Here is a 24,590-nt window from a genome sequence, read left to right on the forward strand (position 1 = left end):
CTCCTTACTGTTTAATACTTCCATGCTGCTCTTCAGTTAAAGGTTTCTTTAAGATCATATCATGATACTCGATGTGCCATACACTGAAGCAGTGTCTGAACTGGGGTTTGTTGTGAGGAATTTGTGTCTGTGTTAATTTCAGTTGTAATATTGCTTCTAGGTAAGTCTAAACTATCTGCTTAATTTGGCTCTAATTGCAGAAAAAATGGAAGGGATGCACTGCAAGCACTGGGCTGCAGAAGAAGGTATGTTTGAATGCCAGCTTTGGTTTTACTTTAGGATTTGGCTTTTCTTTTTATAAAGTAGTTCTGTGCTTTATAGAATTAGGTATTTTAGAGGCATGCATGCTTTGTGTGAGCCATTTGGTTGTCTGTTACCTGTTTAGTTATACTGTACAGTTCTGAGCTGTGCAGTGTTGGCATGTCCCTTATGCATTGTCTTACCCATTCCTAGGACAAGAAACTCAATTGTAGTTGTGCCTGCACATGCAGACTCTTACAGTAACTTAATTTTTTACCAGTCATGAACTGGTAGAGAGAATTAAAATTAAAGCAAATCTCAATTACTCATTTCTTTACCTGGCTTGGGTTTGTTTGGGGGTTTTAGCATCTCATGGGGCGGTGATGTGATGGAGGGTCTTGGCTGAGGATTGTCACTTTATATGGGACATCTTGGCACATAACTGCTGCAGTCTGTAGCCATGCTTCAGTTCTCTTGGGTTTTCCTCTCCTTGGAAAAATGAGGCAAAACCAACTTTCCATTCTCATACTTAACTGTACATTTGCAATTATATATGTACCAAACCAGTCTTCAGGTAGCTTTGCAGGGGTAGAGGGTTACTGCAGAAATTTCTGCCAAGTGGGCTGTGTCTAGCACAATACCTACTTTGCAATACATGATTTTGCTCCTTCCCTTAAGAGGAAGAAGGCTTTGTAAGTGAGAAACCAAGATTAGCCCAGGTTTAGCCTGTATTAGCAATGCTTTAATGTCCTGTAGATAACTTTACCTTCACGTAGTAGGTGGCAGATGCTCCTTCTCTAACTCATGTAGTCAGCTCGTCTTAAAAACCCTGCCTAAGCTTCCTTCTAGTTATTCTCAACCTGTCAAGTGTTGTGTAAATACTTTATTTATGTGTTCCAGTTAAGCAACTTATTAGGCGAGAAGCTCACATTTCTTAGGATTTAGTTTTCAAAGGGCTGCCCTCATTATTCAGAGTCCTTGATCCATGTTATTTAATGTTCCCTTCTGAGGCTTTGGCAGTACCTAACAAAAATGTGAATAAATAGATAAATTGACTGGCTGTGGGATAATTAAAACTTTCCAAATGAGTGACAGATACAAATTTAATCTAAACCTTTCTTTGAGCTATCATTTATTTATCTTGAGCGTAATATTTTACTGGAAGCCTTTTGAAGGGTTAATGGGAGGCCTCAGTCAAAGAGCTCCTGAAGGCTCAAGTTGGGATTTTGTTTTGCAGTTAGAAGCCTTAAATGAACCTTCAGTCTGAAAGAAAACACTTTTATCTTGTAAAAAGCAAACAAAAACAACACAGAAAGCAGCCAGCCTTTCAGCTGATGGTTGTTGTAACAGATTAAACACAGTGGCTATTTAATGTCCAGTCTTCTCCTTTCACCACAGGTTTGGTTACTGCAGCCCAGCTTCTGTACAGGAGGAGCACTGAAGGTATGTTTTATTATGACATGTCTTCATCCTGCATGATGGGCTACCCAGGAAAGCGGTAATCATTCTAATCCTGTTAATCTCTAAAATTACTCTTTAGAGCACTGTTGCTTTCATACATATCTGCTCTTACTAGAGGTGATTTCTTAAGGCGATATTTGTGTCATCTCCAACAGTGGCTGCTGCGCTGCGTGTAAAACAAACAGTGATAGGGTTTGATGACCTTCTGAGTGTGTAGGGCTGTTAACACCCTGTGTAAAAACACCACTTTATGTGCCCCAAGTCTTAAGAAATCTGCCTTACACAGCAACTCCAGCTGTTAATAATGCTACTGTACTGAAGCACTGAATAGAATAAGTAAGGGAGAGGGGAAACGATGCTGTGCAGTGGCAGTAAGAGCAGCATTGAGGGGGATGATGACTCCAGCACACTCCTCCCTTCTCTGTATGGAGTTCCTTTTTCTTTGTAATCACTTCTGCTTGGGAAGAATTTCAGTCTCAGTAAAACATTCAAAGCCCTTTTTTGTGCCAGTGGCAAGACAAAACCCCTCAAAGCCCAGGAGGATTTTGGTGGTGAAAGCCGGCTCTGTTCCCAGGCTTTCTCATTGGCAGGGGTGGTTCTGGGCACAGGGGTGCCCTCAGCAGGGCTCAGAGTCCCATAAATACCCAGCGCACAGCTCTCATTGTGAGCTTGGCTGCTGGAGGCTCAGGCCCTTCATCAAGAAGGAAATGTACAGCCAGTGAGTATTCCTGTGGGCTTCTCTCTAGGAGTAGGTCACTGATTGCCACCATGGCTCATTGGCTTGGGCTTGCCTTGTGGCTGGGGGTCAGCACAGCCCAGGGAAGAGGAGGAGGGGAGTTCTTTGTGGGTGTCTATGCTATGACACCCTATGATGAGGCTGTCTGGGGAGAAAGGCTCAGCAGCAGGTACTGGAGAACAGTCTGTATTTTGGAGAACAGTCTGTATTTTGGAGTACACCAGCCCATGTCTGGTGTGTCTCCACGGGTTTTGCAGCAGATAAAATTGGAACCTAATGAATAATTCTCAGCTGCTTACTCAACTACAATTTACTTAAAAAATAAAGGCAAAAAGAGGAAAACAAATGCTTTTCCAAGAGCTGTAACATTCAAGCTGGATTTTGCTTCTGCCTAAAAGCTTATCTCAGTCTCCCCTCTAACAGATTAAAGCCATTCCCCCTTGGCCTGTCCCTGCATCCCTTTTCCAAAGCCCCTCTCCAGGTTTCTTGTAGCCCTTTTAAGCACTGGAGCTGCTCTAAGGTCTCCCTTGAGCCTTTTCTTCTCCAGGGTGACCAATATATTCTGATGCCCTGAATTTATCCCCTGGGTGAAGATGTTTGCCTGCCCTTCTCCTTCATGTGCTCAGGATGGTTCTCAAGGGGCTGCAGAGTGATAGTCCCCAAGCCTTTCACCCCCTGAAGGCTGGTGCTTCTCCCTTTTGATCTCTCAAATTATTTGCACGTTGCAGATCACTCCATCCAGAAATAAAACCCACCTCCTTGGAGGGGGTTTCCAAAGCTATCCCAAAGCCAGGCTAACCCCAACTCTCCTGGCCCTTTCAGAGTTGAGCATCCCGCTGGAGGCTACAAGAAGCTCTTTGAGACGGCGGAGGAGCTGTCCTCTCCAGTGACTGCCCATGTCACAGGTTGGTGACAGGAGACAGGTTAGTCTCCTCTTGCCCGGGTTTTGTGCTCGGGAGCTCATGGCCCAGCGGAGCTTGGGGTCTTTACAAGGGCTGGAGCACCCTTTTGGACATAAAGGACCCAATAGGGCTAGTGTGTTTTGGGGTAGAGGAGGGACAGTTGGATGAGGGATCTTCAGACATTTCAGTAGTGAATGTCTTGGTCTACAATAGGTGTGTAGGTGAAGAAAACAGGATAGTTTGAAGAGTTCCTGTGTGTTGAAGAAGGAAGTGTAATAAATATTAAAATGAGGTTTGTTCTTTTAGTTGACACAATGAAAACATCTTGGTCTAATCTGCCATGGGTTGTACGTGTACCAACACTGCATCTTTCACAGGCAGGGTGCCCACCTGGCTGCGAGGAAGCCTCCTGAGATGTGGTCCTGGCTTGTTTGAGGTGGGCGCAGAGCCCTTCTATCACCTCTTCGATGGCCAGGCGCTCCTCCATAAGTTTGACTTCAAGGAGGGGCACGTCACCTATCACCGGAGGTATGTGGCTGTTCCCAGGCCAGATAAATCAATAACAAAGCATTTGCTGGACTGTAGGCGTTGGGCACAAGCTCTGCGGCCTGGGAGGTGCTGGTTATGTCAAATCCATGCTTTTATTGGAAGAGCTCTAATGGTGAGGTCACGAAAACCAGCTGAAAATAACCAAAACTTTCTCACAGCTGGCAGAAATGCAGCTTTTTGAGCAGATTGCAAAACATCTGGAAGGAGAGGGCTGGATGCAGCTGCAGTCAGTGACAGAATGAAATTGCTGTCTGGAAACTAGCAGCTGGTTTTGGTTAAAGCTGCAGAACTACCAGCTTTGAGGTGCTTGGTACAGAATATTTAGGCAAAACACTGTGTTTCCCATCAGCTTCAATTCTCCAGGAGCCATTCCTTCCCAGTGCCATGAGGGGGCTGGTTGTTGGACCCCACATGCTGCAAATGCACTGTGAGGCAGTGGCTTTCAGAGGTCTCACAAAGCTCATGGCCACAATGTTCATATTTCAATTGCACAGCCCATTGCAGTTCCAGCTGTACCTGTAACATGCCTTGTCCTCACCCTCCCAGGTTTGTCAGGACTGATGCTTATGTGAGAGCGATGACTGAGAAAAGGATCGTGATAACTGAGTTTGGCACCTACGCGTACCCAGACCCATGCAAGAACATCTTTTCCAGGTACCTCGGGGTCAGGGAGATGTTGCAGCAGTGTCCTATGCTGCTTCCACTTCCAGAAACCCCTGACTGCCTCTCTGTTTTCTGTGCTCAGGTTTTTCACATATTTCAAAGGTGTGGAGGTCACTGATAATGCCCTGGTTAATGTCTACCCCATCGGTGAAGATTACTATGCCTGTACTGAGACCAACTTCATAACCAGAATTAACCCAGAAACGTTAGAGACAGTTAAGCAGGTGGGTCTTTGGACTGGGCTTCTGAATAAGAGGAGTGAAACTAAGATGAAAATGTTTAATAACAGCCTCTTACAACACGGCAAGAGTTAGGGTTTGGCAGGGACATGACATAGAAATGAAGCCAGCTCTGAGGATTAATGAGAGCAGAGTTGGAAGGAGTTCTTAAATGAACTCACTGCTGCTGATCTGAGTAATATGTAATGAGGAGGTGATGGGATTCTGTGGTCCATAGCCTCATGCTAGGGTTGGGGTTTGCAAACTGGAGTGAGGTTGTAGCCTGGCCAAAGGTGACTGTGATGGTAGGGCTCCTGCCAGAGCTTCACTGCTGCCTTCAGTTACACCAGACCCAAGCTACATTTGCCCTGTAAAACTCCAACAAAGGTAGAATCTATGCTTTGATGGTTTTCTCTGCTGTGTTATCAATGTCCAGCCTGTGAAGCCTTTCTTTTTGGACCTCAGCATCCCAAACCTCTCCCTGTAACAGTGTGAATTGTTTGGCTTTGGTGCCTTTCTTTTCACAACATGAATGGTGATCTGGGCTTAAAGAAGAACTTCCCATACCTGAAACAAGGACACATTGACCTCATGGAGCTGGTGACTTTCCCTCTCCTGCCAGGAAGGCTCCTGACTGTTCCATCTTGTTCCTCAGGTGGATCTCTGTAAATACGTGTCTGTGAACGGGGCAACAGCTCATCCCCACATCGAGAATGATGGCACCGTTTACAACATTGGGAATTGCTTTGGAAAAAACTTTTCTCTCGCCTATAACATCATACGGATCCCTCCTCTTCAGGAAGGTGCATCTACCCCACCTCTGTGTGAATGGAGGCAATCTTGTCCTAGCTATCGCTTCTTTATCCTTCAAATTAGCTTTGTCATCAAGTTACTTGTTTTAATCTTGTTTAGATTTTTATTTGCCTTTTGAAGTAACAGGAATGTTATTTTTAACACACCTCAGTTTCTAAATCACTGAATCATGGAACCCTTGAATAGTTTGTATTGGAAGGGAGCTTAAAGCTCATCTATCTCCAACCCCTGCTATGGGTAGAGCAGCTTGCTCCAAGCCCCTGTGTTCAGCCTGGCCTTGAACACTGCCAGGGATGGGGCAGCCACAGCTTCTCTGGGCACCCTGTGCCAGCACCTCAGCACCCTCACAGGGACGAGCTTCTGCCTAAGAGCTCATCTCAATCTCCCCTCTAGCAGGTTAAAGCCATTCCTCCTTGTCCTATCACTACCTGCCCCTCCCATGAACTTCCTTGCTGGTTAAACACTACAAATACAAAGTAGGTGAATCCCCCATAACCCTTTGTCTATCCTGTTCCAGACAAGGAAGACCCAATAAACAAGTCAGAGGTGGTGGTGCAGTTCCCTTGCAGCGACAGGTTCAAGCCCTCCTACGTTCACAGGTAACATGTCCCGGGGTCAGCACAAACTCCTACGTGGTTTTGTCCAAACGAATTCCAGTGAGCTTAATGTGCTCCTTGTGCATTTCCAAACAGCTTTGGACTGACAGAAAACTACATAGTGTTTGTTGAAACACCAGTGAAAATCAACCTCTTCAAGTTCCTCTCCGCATGGAGCCTTTGGGGAACCAACTACATGGACTGCTTCGAGTCCAACGAGACCATGGGGGTAAGGAGCATGTTGTACCTAACTGGCTGTCCTGTGCAGCCAGCTCTGCACTGGGAGGTCCATTGTGTTGGTTTCACCAATTTGCTCTGAGGCAGACCCAAGCTGCTGCTTGTTCTTCAGGTCTGGCTTCATGTGGCAGAGAAAAAGAAAGGCAGGCTCCTGAACATCAAATACCGCACCTCGGCCTTCAACCTCTTCCATCACATCAACACCTATGAAGATAATGGATTTCTGATCGTGGACCTCTGTACCTGGAAGGGGTGAGTCTTGGTGGTGCTGAGGGTCCCTGTGGCATCACCCCCACCCCTGCATGAGCGGGAGGCGGCCAGCAAAGCCCCAGCATTGACACCAGTCCCTGCACGGGTACATCTCCTTTGGAATCACCTCTGGAACTTGCATTGACTCTCTACGTAGAACCATAGAATCCTGGAATGGTTGGGGTTGGAAGGGACCTGAAAGCTCATCCGAAGTTTACTGCTGTAGCACCCTGTGGGTTTAGAAATCCGCAAGGACACTGTCCTGGAAAGCTGGATAAGCTGCAATGCCCTGATCTCACAGTCTTGTGGAGGTTTGGGCACAGGCACTAGGTGTGGATCTTGCCTGAAAGGTTTTGATGGAAAACTGCATGCTCACAGAAGGTCAAATTCTCTTGGCTGCTGAAAAGAAAAAGCACCTTCAGCTTGCTGAAGAGCATGGATCCAGCACTGGGGATGGGAACATGGAGGGGGGATTCAGGAAACAGCCCTAAGGCTGTTCCAAAAACCTGATGGCAAATGGATAGGAAGAAAACAACTGCACTTGATACCCTGACACTTCGAAATCCCATCTTTGATCTGTCTGTGATGCTGTTTGTCTGCAGGTTTGAGTTTGTCTACAACTACCTCTACTTGGCCAATTTACGAGCAAACTGGGATGAAGTGAAGCGCCAGGCCGAGAAAGCCCCACAGCCCGAGGCGCGCAGATACGTCCTGCCTCTCACCATCGACAAGGTACCGGGGTCTGCGCTGTTCCCTGCAGGGCTGATGGCTGAGCATTGCTGATGCTATGCATGACCCTATTAATCCAAATTGAACCTTTTAATGGCGAGGGGTGAGCTTAAAGTGTGGGTCTTCAGAGAACCTGTCTGTTTTCTTTAGCTGCTTAATATCATTCTATTTCCCATATGTTACTATTCGAAGCTGAGACTCTGGAGCAGCAGTTAATCCTGGTGGATTAACTAGTGGAAGGTGTCCCTGCCCAGGGCACGGGGTTGGAACTGGATGAGCTTCAAGGTCCCTTCCAACCTGAATCGCTCTAGGGTCCTATGGAACTGAAGAAGCAGACACTCCTAAGCACATTGCCGTTCTGCAGCTTGATAAGGCTCTGCTGCACGCTGCTGCCTTTGCCCTTCAGCACAGTTTGCAGCTCTTCTATGCAAATGGAGTAAGAAATTGATTTCTCCATTATTTCTCTTGGGTGTTTTCCTTTCTCCCAGGCCAGCATGGGTAAGAACCTGGTCACCCTGCCCTACACCACAGCTACAGCCACCTTGCGCAGCGATGAGACCATCTGGCTGGAGCCAGAAGTCATTTTCTCAGGGCCACGCCACGGTATGACAATGACCCTGAAGTGACAACACCGGTACCCCTTGCACCCCACATCCCACTGATCCCCATGCATAAATATATATTCTTTTTTATTGCAGCCTTTGAATTTCCACAGATCAATTACAAGAAGTACTGTGGGAAACCTTACACATATGCGTATGGGCTGGGCCTGAACCACTTTGTCCCAGACAAGGTAACTATCAGTGACTGGGTGAGGCACATCCTTTCAATGAGTTTTCAGTTTAAGGACAAGAAAGTGTATTTCTGAGATGTGGACTTTGGTTTTCCCTCCTTTAGCTTTGCAAGCTGAACGTTAAAACCAAGGAGACCTGGGTGTGGCAGGAGCCAGATTCATACCCATCAGAGCCCATCTTTGTTTCCCATCCGGATGCACTGGAGGAAGATGACGGTAAGACTGATGTTTTGGTCAGGGACACTGGTTTGGAAATCCAGTTATTCCCTCAGTTCCTCATCTCCAAACAGGATTATGGGATTAGTCTTGGCTCCACTGAATTTAAAAGCAAACTCTCACTGGTTGATTAAGAACCAGATTTTGTATTATCTGTTCCCAGTTCAACAAAGTGCCTGTGCAGGGCATTAAGTCCCACTAAAATCAAAAGTTGTTAAGCTTGTTCTTAACAGTTTTCTTTAACTGAAGCAGACAATGTGCATTTTGGGAACACTTTTAAGTCTCTCTTACTTCCTTGGACTTAATCCTCTGCAGAAGCACTCCCTGACAGCTGAGGTAACCTCAAGCTCCATGCTTGCATTTCTCTCATCTTCTGCAATTTGATGCTTTCACAGATGATAGGGTAGGGTTGTTCCTGTGTTCTGAATGGCTGATTCAGAGAGCACAAAAATAACCAGCCTCAGGGCTAAGCTGTCCCATCCATTCCACACAGGGACACCAGGAGCCAAAATGGGCATCTTGTCATGTTAAGATTCAACAGAATTATGAAGTAATTTATAACTGAATTCATAATGGGAAAAATCCTAATCCCAGCCTGGTTTGTGATGGAAGGGACCTTAAAGCTCCTCCAGTTCCATGGGCAGGGACACCTTCCCCTAGAGCAGCTTGCTCCAAGCCCCTGTGTCCAACCTGGCCTTGAACACTGCCAGGGATGGGGCAGCCACAGCTTCTCTGGGCACCCTGTGCCAGCGCCTCAGCACCCTCACAGTGAGGAGATGCACCAAGCAGGACAGCATCCTGTTTTTCTTATCTAGGGGTGGTGCTGAGCATTGTGATCAGCCCAGGCGTGGGACCCAAGCCTGCCTACCTCCTGATCCTGAGCGCCAAGGACATGAGCGAGGTGGCCAGGGCTGAGGTGGAGGTGAACATTCCCGTGACCTTCCATGGAATGTTCAAGAGAGCCTGACTGCTGCCTGCAACACGTCACATCTGGCTTCTTCCAGCCCTGGAAAGGTGCCCCCTCTGTTTATAAGTCCTCTGGTAACATTAGGTAGAAAAGTCTCTGGGCTCTGCTCTGTGCTTTGAGGAAAAGGTAATTTTTAGCCTATACTGAAGCCTTATGGATTTAAACCCCCTCCTGGCCACTCCTGTGGTATCTTCAGAGCAATCTGAGTGGAGCCTTTCCATGCTGCTTTGGAAACTTGAGCCAGCAGGCCCGAGGGTGTGTGGCAGCAGCATTTTGTCCTTCACTAGTGCACACACTGGTCTATGTGTTTGCTTTGCCATTTCTTTTGTCAAAGTGCAGTTTCTAGAGTTCTGGGTTTGAGGCTGAAACACGGCTGTGAAAACACTCATATCACTTGGGGTGAATTTGCTTCCTCAGAGTGTTACAGCCCCTCAGCTGAATCCTTCCTTTCACAGCATAAATTTTCAGCTGATGTAGTAAGAGGCTGTGGTTCAAAACACAAATTTATTGCTGATGGAGTTAAAATCCAGGATTCTTGTTTGGCTGCCGTGGTTTAATGTTTTTATTAATGGTATCAAAGAATTAGAAAATCACTTATTAAAGATTTCTAGTGCATGGTGCAACTTCAAAAGGCTGATTTTACTGTGGCTGTAGTTACACCCTGATGACAGGATGCTGACACCGAGACACAACCTGGTACTTCTGCTGTTCCATGATCTTCAAACACTGTGCAATCACCTGATTAAAACCAGAAAGTAATAGGAGCAATGAGGCTCTGAACCAAGAAATGAGTAAATCCTCCTCCTTCTGCACTCGTTCAGTAAAGCATTTGTTCTTATTTTCTGCAAAACAGTGAATGAGCAGTTGGCCGTAGTGTCGGGGGCAATAGCTGTCAGTGTGAAGTACCTCTGGGGCAAGGGAAATGTAAAGGAAGAAATGTCCTCTGGATCCCAAACTTCATGCATTGCATGCAGACACAGCCCAACCCTTTTAAAGTCATTGTGGTGAATTGCTGTAAAACTCCAATGAAAGTAAGTCCTGTGATAATCCATTTCTGGTATTACAGAACTCTGCTCCTAGCCTCCCAGTCACGTATTGGAAACTAGAACATTCTGCTCTTCCATATCCATCTTTTTTTAGGAAGTCATCTTTCATGTGTTATGACAACGGGGACTGAACTGCTTTTGGCCTTTAAACACAAGATCATTCTGCCTATTTCACTGCTGCTGCAGCACACACTGTCTCTGAAAAGCCTATGTACAAAACAACACAGTTTGGATCTCAATGGGCACATGGTGTCAGTTCAGAGAAAGCTAAGCAGGAATTCCACCTATTAGCACAAACTATGGGATAAAGGAGCAAAACAATAGTGTAAGAACAGCTCCACATGCAAACAGGAGTTGTGTGCTGGTGAAAATTAACAGGAGCATGACAATGATTCATTTCAACTATCACAATGTTCTTTCCATGTGTAGCTCCTAGAGAGGCTCTACTATTAGAAAATACTACTTGGTGCTCTCCCTTCATCAAAGTCCCCATAAACTCCACAGAAAACACATCTATATGCTACCATAACTATGCATCACAATTAGGAGGATTAGTTGATAGCTCCATTTGTGATCTTTAAACAAGCTGCAGAAGCATAGAGAACAATTAATAAAGAATCTAACAAGGAAAAAGCAAAGACCAAAGGTGGTGGCTTTCAGGAACAGTCCAATGGGATGGAAGTTTGTCAACTTAAAAGAATCAATATAAAAGGCAGGGGGGCATCCCAAATGTGGCAGCAAATTAGAAGCAGGAAGAGGAAGCAGCAAAAAAAAGTATCTTATGTCAAAAGAGCTGAACCTCAAAGAGTGAGGATACAGCAATGATGCAAGATTGAAAAGAAAGGATTTGGATACCATTTGGTTCTGTAAAGTTAACTGAGAGGTTCAGTGAGGAAAGGTTTAAGATAGATTACTGGGGAAGAGAAAAGATGCTAAAGCTAAAATTCCACAGAAAATGGAGTGAGAAATGGGAGAGCTGGTTGTGGAACTCTGCATACCACTGACATTGAGCGAGTCACAAGCATTTGCCTCAAGATCCTTTGGAGATCTGAGAATAAAACATTCTAAGATGAGAAAACCCACTTTTCTAGTGTTTTGAGGTAGAATTATGCCATCATCCCAGAGTCTGGCAGAGGAGTAAAATGCACTGCTTTCTTCCTCTAGCCTGGAGAGGACACAGTATTAAGCTCAAAAGCACAACAATGTATTAAAAACTGTTGTGCCAGTGAAACAAAATTATAGATGGAAAAGGCATATGTTTAAATCTCAAGTGAATATGCAGACCTATGGTTAAAATTCATTAGAATCCACTAAATAACATATGCCAGATCTGATCATTCTGCAGTACAGGCCAGCCTCCACATACAGATGATCACCACTGTTCAATACACAGCAGACTATCTTCATTTGGGGTTGTATGGGAGTTTTTAGGCAAGCATTTGCATTTCTTTGAGAAGATCTTAAGAGGAGTCATAGAATTACATGGAAAAGTAAAATATTCAGTAGGGTGAGGTTTGCTTTATTTGTCTGGGGTGTGTTGAGCTGTAAGATGAGCAAGCGGGCAATTTAACTAACTAAGCCCTGCAGGGGTTTCTATTTCATGTCCTTACTTTTCTTTCAGCTGTTTCAGCTCTGCTTCCTCTCCTCTGTGCTCACTGTCCCCAGCCTGTGGGACTGTGGAGAGTTGTCTTGAATCCCCAAGAGCAACCCTTGCATTAGGCCACAAGAACAAGAAGTTTGGGCTGAACGATCTCCCACACTAAAAAAAGAAAGAGCAGAGAAGAAAGTCCTTGAAATGAATCCCAAGAAGATGGGTGTGGGATGGTTGAACCATTCTGTCTTGACCTTATAGTACAGTTTAATTTGTAACAGATTAATGATACAGCTCCTCTATCAGTACAGACACCCTGTAGCACCATCACCATCCCCACTGCCCCCAGTATTGCTATTTTATCTTTTCCTTTTTCCCCAAGCACTTAAATGTTTAATTCAGAGCAAAGAACCCTATTGTACTGAGGAGCAGGGTGAACAGCACACCCACAAGATGTGTTCCTTGATCCATGGAAACATGTGCTGAGGAAAAGGCAGGATTGGCCTCAAGAAGGGATGCTTTCAGGTCGTGTGATTTTCAGACCTGGCTCTATGCTTTTAGATGCAGACCAAGTTTTCAGTAATAGGAGCTTGAGATGCATGTTTTACTCTAAAAGCAGTTAAAATAATGGACTGAGTTAAATGTCTGTAACAACAGCCAACTGTGGTTTAAAAATGAAGTGCTGTGAGATCATGGTATAGGGTGAAAAGCCTCTTGCCAAACCCATCAGATTTATACCACTCCTACCATAACATAACTCTTGCTCCCGAAACAGCCACCGACTACAATGGTTATTTTGGGAACAGCAGCACAAGCAACAGCAGCCATCATAGAGGCCTGGGCTTTCACTCTGCTGGTGTGAGCCTCTGCCTGGAAGGGAAGCCAAGATTTTAGATCCTTTAAATTTTTCTTCCAGATTCCCTCTGCTCCCACCAGCTCTGTATTTCCAAACCATTGATTTCTTTACAATTCTGCCTCTCTGCTGTGCTTTGGGGAGACCCCCCCTGCAGTCCTGATCCAGCTCTGGGGCAGCAGCACCAGAGGGACGTGGAGCTGTTGGAGCGAGTGCAGAGGAGGCCATGGAGATGCTGCGAGGGCTGGAGCAGCTCTGCTCTGGAGCCAGGCTGAGAGAGCTGGGCTGGGGCAGCCTGGAGAAGAGAAGGCTCCTGAAGGGGAGACCTGAGAGCAGCTCCAGTGCCTGAAGGGGCTGCAGGAAAGCTGGAGAGGGGCTTGGGACAAGGGATGTAGGGACAGGCCAAGGGGAATGGCTTTAAGCTGCCCGAGGGGAGACTGAGATGAGCTCTTAGGCAGAAGCTCTTCCCTGTGAGGGTGCTGAGGCGCTGGCACAGGGTGCCCAGAGAAGCTGTGGCTGCCCCATCCCTGGCAGTGTTCAAGGCCAAAATCATGCTGTACTTTAATGCCTCGCTCTTCTAAAAGATATTCAAAGCACATTGCAGTGAACATCCCATACCTGTGAGATGCTTGTTGGCTCTGCTGCCTGTGGAGCTGTGTTCTGGAAGAAGAGGATGGGAATGCTCCACTGGCTGCACAGCTGCACGAAGTGGCTACCCTTGAGAGAAGCATCATGAGACAGCTCACCGTTGTTAGCCACTATCCCCACCAAGTGCCTAAAAAGCAAGACTCAAGAACATTTTCACTTCTGAACTCTAGAAATCACGGCACTGTAGCTTGTAACATTCTGAAGGATGGAAACGTAAATATCTGTACACACACACACACAGAGATCTATCATTTACAGAAGTTCAGCATGTAAAAGGATGCAGGTACATGTGTCATTTCATTCAAGGACCCACACTCACCTAACCAGAAGCCTTACAGTATTCCTGATACATAAAGCATGGAAGTATTAGAATGGACTAATACCCAGAGAGCAGGTAAAGCTATAGATGGCCTTGTTAGAGTGAGAAAGGTGACATTACTACAAGGTAATGTACAAGGTGCCTGGACTCTGAGCTCACTTTAATTCCTGCATCATAGAACAAAACAGTCAACTTGAAAAGTTCATGCTTTCAACCTAAAGAAGCTCAAAAACTGTATTTTACTACCTTTTTTTTTCCCTAATATGATTTGACCAGAATGTTATATGCTTCATGAATGTGTTAATAACACAGTCTGATCTGAATTACACGAGGATTTGTTGCATCTTATCCCATCTCCATCACATGGGGGAAGGGACGAGAGCTTTGAATTCAGTTTGAAAAGGAACACTTTTGAAAGATGCTGTTTCTGATTTCCTAAGGAATCTGCTGAGACTTCAGTGTTGCAACTGTCTGGCTGGTAGTTCCTGTGAACAAATAAATCATATCACCAGGTTATGGAAACCATTCATTTGTCATCACTCCCTGCTGCGATTGGCCTGGGACGTGGTGAATTCAGAGCTCAGAGACAGAAATCAGCTTATTTTGTTACCAATCTTTGACTGACTCAGAACTTCATAAACACTGTTACTGGATCACTGTAAAAACTGATGATGATGGGAAAGCTATTAGACAAGTAGAGAGGAGATTGAGATTAGATATTGGGCAGAAGCTCTTCCCTGGGAGGGTGCTGAGGCACCCAGAGAAGCTGTGGCTGCCCCATCCCTGGCAGTGCTCAAGGCCAGGTTGGACACAGGGGCTTGGAGCAAGCTGCTCTAGTGGAAGGGGTCCCTGCCCGTGGCAGGGGTTGGAGCTGGAGGAGCTTTAAGGCCCCTTCAACCCAAACCATTCGGTGGTTCTATGATATGCAGTGTGTCCATACATTTTGCTAGCCTTACCCTTCCACATGGCCAAATCCTGTTTCTAATGTCATTCCATAATGAGCCTTGAATTCTTGGCATCTGCTTCCGTCCAGCAGACGGCTCAAGATCTGCAAAGAAACAGTCTTTACTGTAGAAATCCAAGTGAAAACAGGACAGTTCTGCTAAAAGACACACTCTTATTCAAATACTCAGCCTAAATGAGCACTGAAGCCCTTTTACATCTTCCACTCCACTGAATACTCAGTATGCACAAAACACCAGATCTTTGTTTGCATTTCGTTACCAACCATGTATTTTGAGCAAAGTTCAGCTCCAAAATTACTTCAGTCTTACAGAGCACAGTTGTTCATGTGCATATAAATGCTGTACAAAACCCAGCGTGTGCAGTTACGGCTTGTGTGCATAAGGACCACTCAGCTGTGGATTGCTCGGGCTTTTTCCAGACACAATTTAAAAGCTCCCTTCAAAGCTACATCACTTTCTACAGTCTACCCCCTCAAATGTAGGAATTTACCTCTGGAAAAGATACTGGATTCGCATCCTTGGAGACTAAATCTCTTCTAGAGCAACACAATGAAAACAACATGGGCAGCTCAGCATGTCTCCGCTTCTGTGTTAGCGTCTGTCCCAACTTCAAACAAGTCTGATTTGAGCTTTGTGGGGTTTTCAGTCAGTATTTCCATGCAGCATGTATGTGACAAGACAAAGCCTTGATTCCCTGGGAGGTGTGGGGGGAAAAGGCAGGGGGAGGACACTTAAAGGGGTCACTAAAGGGGTGCACATGCTCAAGGCAGCCAACATGGTACATGACATACTGACACAGTATATAAAGGGGCTACAAGAAAGCTGGAGAGGGGCTCTGGACAAGGGCCTGTAGGATAGGACAAGGGGGAATGGCTTTAACCTGAGCAGACTGAAAGGAAGAAGGAACAGAGCATCTGTCCACATTACCAACTTGACAGGAAGAGTACACCTGTGGTGCCAGTCCCAGGAGCTCCTCAGAGCTATACAAAGGGCTGTGGTGCTCTATGGCCTCCTCTGGCATGGGTTCATAATTCAGTGTGGAGGTGATGTTTCGAATACATTCATAGGCTTCCTTTTCTGAAGATGCAAAATGGTCACTGCAGCCACTGACACTGGGAGAGAGAACACCATTCTTAACACTGAATTGATGAAACCTGAATTCCGATTGGTAGAAAACTGTAGTGGCAGGACAAGGGGTAACGGGTTCAAACTGAAACAGGGGAAGTTTAGATTGGATCTAAGGAAGAAGTTCTTTCCTGTGAGGGTGGTGAGGCACTGGAATGGGTTGCCCAGGGAAGCTGTGAATGCTCCATCCCTGGCAGTGTTCAAGGCCAGGTTGGACAGAGCCTTGGGTGACCTGGTTTAGTGTGAGGTGTCCCTGCCCATGGCAGGGGTTGGAGCTGGAGGAGCTTTAAAGTCTCTTCCAACCCAAACCGGTCTGTGATGTTGCATCAATTTAGGATAAAAATAGCAGGTTTTTAAAGCTAAGTATGCTGAATTCTCTGCTACTCCTGAGAATTATTTCACATACTGAGAGGGAAGTCTGGCTCCTCCAGGTCCTCGGGGGAGACATATTCTCCTGTAGCAGCTTTTACCAGAGGTGGGCCAGCAAGGAATAATGTACCAACTTTATCTATAATCACAGCTTCTTCTGCCGTGGTTGGGATGTAGGCACCTCCAGCCACACAGGGGCCACACACTACTGCCGCCTGAAGGACACAGAAACCAAACAATTCAAGATGCTGGGAAGGGGAGAAGGGAAAGGCAAAACCATTAACGCTGATTTCAGAGGCTAAATCACAGCTTGGGGAGCAATGAACTAGAGATATAAATACCAGCATGAACAGCAGTGCTGGTTCCGAGAGAGTTCAATGCTTACTCTGAAATAACCCGGTGATTTGATGCTTTTCCATCACAGTAAATCAGTGACTGATAATATACTAATATAAAATATATCAGTAAATACTTAGAAGATCAGCATATAATCATAGAATCCCAGACTGGTTTGTGTTGGAAGGGACCTTAAAGCTGGTTCAGCTTCAACCCCTGCCACGGGCAGGGACCCTTCCACTAGAGCAGCTTGCTCCAAGCCCCTGTGTCCAACCTGGCTTTGAGCACTGCCAGGGATGGGGCAGCCACAGCTTCTCTGGAAATGCATCCTTAAGGATGAAGTATTCACTTATGTGAGTTTGAATCTCCCTTCCCCGCGGTTCATTTGAAGCTCCCGCAGGCAGGAAGGGTGAGCTTCAGGAATTTTTTGTGTGTTTGAGAGTTGTTCCTAGAATCTGTACTAGAACAAAACCGTTTCAGGGCTCTGTTGGTACATCTACGTGTCCTACATGTCCTTGCACTCCAGGTGACACCGTACCTGAGGGATTCGCATGGCAGGACATCATCGCTTCATTGTAGAAAACTCTGCCACCGTGTGACTTGTCAGGAAACAGCTCTGCCTGTCATTGCACACAAAAACCAAAGTGAGTTCCATGATCTGCTTCAAAAGCCAGCACTTCCTCCGCATTCCTTCACAAACGCCTTGCAACTGACTCTGGGAAGGTCAGCACCAACAATCCCACCTGAAGCATCCATATCCAGCATCACCTACAGTATTTATTCCCCTCAGACACAAAAGTACCCGTGTGGTTTGAACGCAGAGGTAAGTTTTGTCATTTTTGTTGAAACCCATTCATTCTACGCAAACTGAGACTGCAAACGTGGGGAAGGGGAAGCTAACGTTCATCCTTTCTCTATCTGTGACATGACTTCAGCAGTCTCCCTTTTTACTTAGTTTGGGATACAATTCCTTAAGTCGGGTCAGCGCTTTTTCTGTGTTCGCTTTCAGTGTGAAGAGGGGAAAAGTAGTCTTTGTGATAATGTGACCTCTGTACAGTGGAAGGAACCTGGACCAATTCTGCTTTTACAGTAAGAATTTAAACCCCTGCATTTTTAAGGGCCATGGAGGTCACTGCATTATTATCACAAACAGTGCAATAAAATACAGAGCAGCTTTATAGACTGAGGTTGAAAGTAGCAGCCTCAGGCCATGTCGTAGTTTACTAAGGACACAAAAGCATTCCAGCACCCTGAGGAGTACCCACGCTCAGTGTGGACATTCAAGTTCCTAAACTTTGATTGGAAGCTGGGTGCAGATCAGCCAAAGGGATCACCACCGTTACAAACCTTCCAGTAGTGTCCTGGAGTTTGATTTGTGGGTGAAACTCCACGGAGGTGTAACAGAAAGTCAGCAGGGCAAGAAAACACGATGGAAATGAGAGTTTGTTGCTAAAAATGACTTTGATTTAGATAAACATTGGTGTTTTCTCTCATGAAGTGGTCCCAGTGTTACCTGCAGTGGCAGGAATGCTCCCCCACTGTCAACCAGGGACACGGATACCCACCTGTTCTGCATGGCTATTTCTTGAGCTCTTAACTGTTTCTTCACCCCAATGGGATAAATGGTTCCTCCTTTCACAGTTGCATCGTTTGCCATGAAGACACACCAGACCCCACAGATTTTGCCAACTCCTGTAAGTGGATTCACAGACAGACACTTAGCAGGACTCTCCAAAATACTCCAGATGAAACAAGGGGGCAAGTTACAGCTAGGATGTTCTCTTGGTAATACTGTATCAAGGAGCTGCAAATCAAGTTGCAAATACTGCAGAGGGCAGAAATCTGTAGATCCTCTGGAACAGCAAGCTAAAGGCAGAAGCATTTAAAAAAAGGGATTTAAATGACAGAAAACAGGTGCTAAAGTCAACTTACTCCTGGTGACAATATATGAGAAGAAAAGGTTGACTTCCATCCCTTGAGATAACAGGGAAGGCAACTCAAATTACCCATATAAAGCTAGAAACCATAGCAATCTGTGACAAAAGACAGGATTTCCTACTCTGCCCTTCTAGTTACTTTTTGAACTGGACCCACTCTTCAAAATGCAATGAAAAGACTTGTCTATGATATGAAAAATGACACAAAATAAACTGTGTCTCCCAGTGACTTGGTTCCCTTTCCTCTAACAGACAGCAGCTTACCTGACACATCGTCCTAGATTTTTTGAGGCAAAAGTCAGTAACTGGGAAGTACAATAAGTCACTGAATCTAGAAGAAAGGACCAACCTTTTTTCTTTAAAGGCTTCTCCCAGATTTCCCAGCAAAAATCACAGAAGAATAATACAGCTGAACTTTTCCATGTTGGGATCTGCAACTTGCTAGAGCTGATGTTCATTTTCCTAGGAAAGCATATTCTTTAGGTACTAATATATTCCATAAAACTTACTGTGTGCATCCTTCTTCCTTTCCCAGCAAGATCAAACACTTTACCTTCCATGAGCAAGGCTGGTTACTCTGGGTTGGTTATGTATGGTTACAGCACATACAAACACAACTGATGTACCCTGCCTGCCATCACCTACTCATTGCTGCACCCAAACAGCACCTCTCAAATTGCATTAAGGATCATGTTGGTTCAAACCCCTTTTTCCTTCTGGGCTGCATCCTCACAGGGCTGCTCAAAACAACCCCCTGAACCCAAATCCATCTTTAGCTGTAACATGGATCATGTTTAAAGGTGATTTCCCATCTAGACGACAGTCACTGCCGTTACCGGTAAGGCCCCCAGCCGCAGGGACATCCCCATAGGGCATGTTGAGCCCTGCCAGTGGAGGCAGCTCAAGGAAAGACTCGTGGTCAAGCAGCAGCCCCAGGCGCTCCCGGACAAACAGCTTCTTGTTCCTCTGGGTGTGATGCCCAACGGCCTTGTCTCCCCCTCCTTTCCTGACCAGCTCCAGCAACTCCAAGTATCTGGGTTGAAAAACAGCTTCCATTGATCAAAACCACCGTTACTCGCAAGTGACACTTCAGCACATTGAACTGCACTTAAACGTATTGCAGTCTTCATATAACGGTGTGAGGATGGAGAGGAAGTCACATCTTTGGATTATTGCTCCTTACAAAGTCTAACAAAAAGCAAAGCCATGTAATTTAAAGCAAGCATTTAAGTTTTGTTATTCAAAACCTAACAAAGAAAAAACCAGAGTGAAATAATGCAAATATTCTATCTGCAGTTTATGTTCCTAGCTAGCAGCTGTTATTAAATCCCTGTTCTGCACTGGGTGTTGCCCATATACACCCAACAGAGTATTTCACAGTGTATGATCATAGTCTCTGCCAGCAAGCCCGCAAGCAGAGTACTGACAGAGGCTGATCATCAGTGACCAAAGCTAACTTTGAGAGGTACTACAACAATGTCAGCCTCTATCTACACTTGCAGCTATCCATTAGGCTCTTACAATTGGATAGCCTAATTCAGCATGGAGATTTACCATGTTGCAACTACTCTAGGGATGAATCCGCTCAGGGGCTGCCTCCTTCAGTTCCCCTCAACAAAAATCAGTAACTGGTAAGTAGAATAAATCACTAAATCCAGAAGAATAAGTGGAAGAAATCACTAAATCTAGAAGAAATGCACACTCAACAGCATGGAAACTGCACTTTCAATGTAGTGAACACTGCAGTGCCACTGCAGCCATGAGGAGGGGAAGTAATTACCCCTCATTGCCAGGGCAGCACCAAGTTCAGATGAAGAACTGAATAAACTGCAGAGAAATGCGGTATCTTGAATAGGTTTGATCTTCAATAAACCAGGTTCTTCATTTATTTCAAATAGAGCATTTTCCACCAAGATGAATCATCTCGAACCAAACCCACTGCTGACCTAACTCCTTACACAGCGCTCTGTGCGGGACTCCGTTATCTTACTGGGGCTTCCTGCGGACAGGAGAGATTGGAAAACCTCCGAGCCACAAGCTAAGGATCCTCACCGCTGCTCTAACAGCCACCGCAGGAGGGCACAGTGCGCTCTGCCAGCTCCGCTTCCAGCTCCTCTGAACCCCTCCGAGCAAAGGCGGCTGCGTCTTTACCTTCAAGGAGCAGCACACAAAATGCGCTCTCCTGCTTTCATCGGCGAATCACGACCGACTGCGGCAACTGCCACCGCTGCTGGGGCGGGAGCTGGAAGCTCCGAGTCACCCTTTGTGCCTTTGCGTTCACAGTCAAACACAAAAGGGTTCTTCCGAAGGTCTAGAAACAATTTTCTAGGTCTAGGATGCTTTAATGCAGCCCACGCGTAGATTCGGGCACATTTAGGCTCCTCTTTTAGGGGGGTTGAAGTTTTTAAGTCCTGATCGTGGTAAATTCACTTTGCAGAGAAACAGCCTGAAAAAAAAGAGCAGCGGGGGAGCTGGGTTAAGCTCCAAAATGGAAAATATCCCGTCCCCAAATTTATTATTATTAGGGCTTTTTAACCTCTGGGCTTCTCAATTGGGATTTCAGGGATGGAAGCCCCATCCGTGGCAGGGTTGGACGGGGCTTGGAGCAAGCTGCCCTTGTGGAAGCTGTCCCTGCCCGTGGCAGGGGGGTGGAACTGGATGAGCTTTAAGGTGCCTTTCAGCGCAAACCATTCCATGGTCTGTGCTTCTTCCTATGTTAAGCAGTTCCTAGAAGTGCCCATAAGTAACTCTCACATCACCTCACAAGCAGCAGCAGTTTTAAACCACCCCAAACCCAGCTTATTACCTTTTAACAACAGCCTCGCTGTTCCTCAGGTTGTCTTCAAACGCTTGCCGGTGCACAGACGGGATGAGTCCGTCCGGAACAGGGTAAGCTGGTGCACACTATCTGTATTTCGCTCTCCCGCTCACTAAGCGGCAGGGCAGCATGCCGGCTGTCCTTCCCCAGCCCTCACCCTGCACCCTGCGCGCTGGCTGCTTACACAGATCCCTGTGCTCCCTTCCAAACGCGCCGTTTAAGGTGCTTAACCTCGGGAGCAGCAGGGATACGGCTCTGGGGGCCGTCCCGCGGCACAGCGCGTTCCACATCACTGCGGGCTGACAGCGACAAGGAAACAGCTTTCATTCCAATGCGTTAACCCCGTACCCCTCGATGGACCCCGCGCCTCAGACCGGGTACTGTGGGGGCACCCGGGACCGGGCCTGTGGGGCTGGCCCCGCTCAGCGCCCGTGCCCAGGGGCTCCGCTGCCTGCCCTCGGCATCCCCTCTCCGCCGAGCCCCTCCGAGCCTTACTTGGGCCGCCGCCGCCGCCGGGTCCTGCCGCTCCGGGTGCGCCGGGCTCGGTCCGCTCGGCCCCGGGGTCCTGGCTCCGGGTCTGTCCCGGGCACGGATCTTCTGCGCTTCAGGCAGCGCTGGAGCCTCAGGGGAGGCCGGGGGTAACGGTGCCACGGGAGGGCAAACGCTAAAGAGCTAGGCGGGGAGCAAAGGGAATTGCTGCTCCAGGAAATCAGTGCCATTCAGTGCGCGCGAAGCGCAGGGGCTTCCTCCGTGACCTATATGTTGTTGGAGAATAGATAACGTTACAGTACCTGCTGTAGCTTCAGAAACAACGTGCTGGGGCTTCACCCGCTGTTAAATACACCCTGGCCAGAAAGCGTCTTGTTTTCAACACCCTCTTTCCGTGCAGGTGGTTGCACGTCTCTGCTCAAGGAACAAGGGATGGGGCAAGAGGAAACGGCCTCAAGCTGCCCCAGGGCAGGTTTAGATGGAGCTGGGGAGCAATTCCTGCCCCAGAGGGTGCTCAGGCATTGGAACAGGCTGCCCAGGGCAGGGCTGCAGGCACCGTCCTGATATAGGGGAAGCAAGTGCCTGGAAAACATAGGGTTAAGATACTTTTAGCTTAACTTGGGTCTCAGATAGAGAGCAACGTTTGTGTTGTGAGTCTGCGGTGTGATAACAGAATTTAGTAGTCTTACTAACAAGACTGAATTGTTTCCTTTCATCCTTCTAATAAGTGAAGTGAACATCCCTGCTTCACAGCTGTCCTTGGGTTGTAGAGCCTGATTCCGTGCTTCAGTCCCTGCAGGTGTTCACACACCATCACCATGAAGACAAGGTCTCAGTGCCACGGGGCAGTGGTGGCCTTGGCAGTGCTGGGCAATGGTTGGACTGGGTGAGCTTAAAGGGCTTTTCCAACCTGGTTGATTCTGTGACTCTGTGCCCTGCAGAGAGCACTGCTGGGCCCTCGCAGACAACATTTGGAGTGGTACCATTCCTCTCCAGAATAGCTTTAAGCCATTCAGAGCCACGACTGCTCGGTCAAAATGCCTGAACACTTTCCCATTGAAGTCATCATTAAAATTTTAACGTTAACCCGATTTTCCTTTTCCTTCCCTACCTCATCCTGTCCCTGGGCTGCTTCAGTCAGTCAGCTACTGTTAGTCATGGCATTGCCTTCTAGAAATTACCGTGTGCTGCCTTTCAGGGGATTCATTAAAACGCATTCCTGCCAGAGGGCTCTTTATCTGTTCCTATGAAGAAGGCTTCCCAGCGATAACTAAGCAATGACTAACACGGTTGGGATGTAAGGATCCAGCACAGGCAGCAGACAGAGTCTGTAGGTAAGAAGCTGTGTATGTTACCAAAGATCAGCTCCTGTCCTGAGCCCTGCGGTGGGGAGACGAAGCTGTGCTGAGCCCCGAGAGCTCAGGGAGGAGCAGGCAGGGCTCTCTCAGGGCAAATGCAGCGCTGAGGAGCACCACAGGTACCTCAAAGGCAAAACATCCAAGGAGTGTCCTGCTCTATCTGGGGTGCGGGGTGTCCACAGGTACCCCAATTCCAGAGGGACGTGGAGCTGTTGGAGTGAGGCCAGAGGAGGCCATGGAGATGCTGCGAGCGCTGGAGCAGCTCTGCTCTGGAGCCAGGCTGAGAGAGCTGGGCTGGGGCAGCCTGGAGAAGAGAAGGCTCCTGAAGGGGAGACCTGAGAGCAGCTCCAGTGCCTGAAGGGGCTGCAGGAAAGCTGGAGAGGGGCTTGGGACAAGGGATGTAGGGACAGGCCAAGGGGAATGGCTTTAAGCTGCCCGAGGGGAGACCGAGCTGAGCTCTTAGGCAGAAGCTCTTCCCTGTGAGGGTGCTGAGGCGCTGGCACAGGGTGCCCAGAGAAGCTGTGGCTTCCATGGTGTAACCAGAACATTCTCCTCCCAGCAGTCTGAGAAGCTCCTAAAGAGCTGAGGGTGAGCGACAGGAAACACTGCAGCTTTACACAGAGCTGTGGTAATGTGTGTGAATTGTTGTGCTCTCTGCCTGCAGGTGATAACGGGCAAGGAGAATCCATGCAAAGCAGGAGAATACATCTGAGGAGGTCTGAACTTCAAAGAGGTGTTGATGGTGATGAAAGGGCCAGGTGCTCAGCTTGCTGAAGGAGGCTTGAGTATGTATTTAAAGTGAGATTTGGGCTTCCTGTTGTTTCTCTTTGCTGGTGGGTTTGTTTTAAATGGACCCATATATCATTTCCCTGGATTCACAAGACTTAGTATGTTTGTTCTTTGGATGTATTAGGGGGGCTACTGTTCAGTTCTAATTCTCATGCTCTTATTTCATTTTCTATAATGAACTGTTAGTTAGATACATCATCTCTGAGCTGCTGGTGTTGCATAGCAGTTTCCTTTATGTCATCGTCATTTGCAGGCTATGTATTGGCTTATATTGTGGTGGGCTTGGCAGTGCTGGGTTAATACTTGGACTTGACAGGCTTTTCTAAGCAATCCTATGAATCTGTGTTATTTTACAGCTTTTCCAGCAGATAGAATCTGTGTTCACAATCGCAAGATGCTGCCTGTGATCCAGGTTGCTTTCACTCAGGCTTAAAAGGGGATTAAGCACTCTCATGGAATCTGAATGCTGCTTGCTGAGAATAGAGGGATAAGAAACACTCTTCAGTGCATTGCAGCCTCCACATGTATCCAAGGGAATGTTCATCACGAAGAGAAGGCCTCAGTCACTGGGGGTTTGT

At 46.9% G+C, this 24,590-nt stretch overlaps 2 protein-coding genes across 2 annotated transcripts; one reads left to right on the forward strand and one right to left on the reverse strand.

Annotated features, from left to right (window-relative positions):
- Positions 1-2,382: 2,382 nt before the first annotated feature.
- On the forward strand, positions 2,383-9,537 carry RPE65 (retinoid isomerohydrolase RPE65). The gene is made up of 14 exons (XM_057399176.1): positions 2,383-2,419; positions 3,260-3,342; positions 3,717-3,867; positions 4,435-4,542; positions 4,634-4,775; positions 5,425-5,572; positions 6,100-6,181; positions 6,275-6,407; positions 6,528-6,667; positions 7,267-7,396; positions 7,882-7,996; positions 8,092-8,186; positions 8,291-8,402; positions 9,218-9,537. Exons 1-14 carry the CDS (start codon positions 2,409-2,411, stop codon positions 9,367-9,369), a joined length of 1,602 nt encoding a protein of 533 aa, XP_057255159.1. The 5' UTR covers positions 2,383-2,408; the 3' UTR covers positions 9,370-9,537.
- Positions 9,538-9,894: 357 nt separating this feature from the next.
- LOC130593807 (biotin-dependent 3-methylcrotonyl-coenzyme A carboxylase beta1 subunit-like) lies at positions 9,895-22,981 on the reverse strand. Its single transcript, XM_057399230.1, is given in 16 exon segments — positions 9,895-10,107; positions 11,499-11,580; positions 12,026-12,174; positions 12,754-12,876; positions 13,478-13,634; positions 14,783-14,874; positions 15,719-15,740; positions 15,742-15,903; positions 16,323-16,347; positions 16,350-16,500; positions 17,160-17,177; positions 17,179-17,241; positions 18,135-18,313; positions 19,395-19,591; positions 21,872-22,048; positions 22,977-22,981. Coding segments are annotated over 16 exon segments (1,686 nt in total). The 3' UTR covers positions 9,895-10,023.
- Between the last annotated feature and the right edge of the window lie 1,609 nt (positions 22,982-24,590).

The sequence above is a fragment of the Pezoporus wallicus genome, unplaced genomic scaffold (assembly GCF_028554395.1).
Source record: "Pezoporus wallicus isolate ANWC-B61680 ecotype Strahan unplaced genomic scaffold, APGP_CSIRO_Pwel_v1 contig_11395, whole genome shotgun sequence".
In the NCBI taxonomy this organism is placed as follows: domain Eukaryota; kingdom Metazoa; phylum Chordata; class Aves; order Psittaciformes; family Psittacidae; genus Pezoporus; species Pezoporus wallicus.

What these genes read in the sequence shown, in the direction of transcription:
- RPE65 (XM_057399176.1), top strand. An exon ending in AAGCCCTCCTACGTTCACAG is followed by an intron (nt 6,182 to 6,274) that starts GTAACATGTCCC and finishes ATTTCCAAACAG; the next exon opens with CTTTGGACTGACAGAAAACT. An exon ending in TGCCTCTCACCATCGACAAG is followed by an intron (nt 7,397 to 7,881) that starts GTACCGGGGTCT and finishes CCTTTCTCCCAG; the next exon opens with GCCAGCATGGGTAAGAACCT.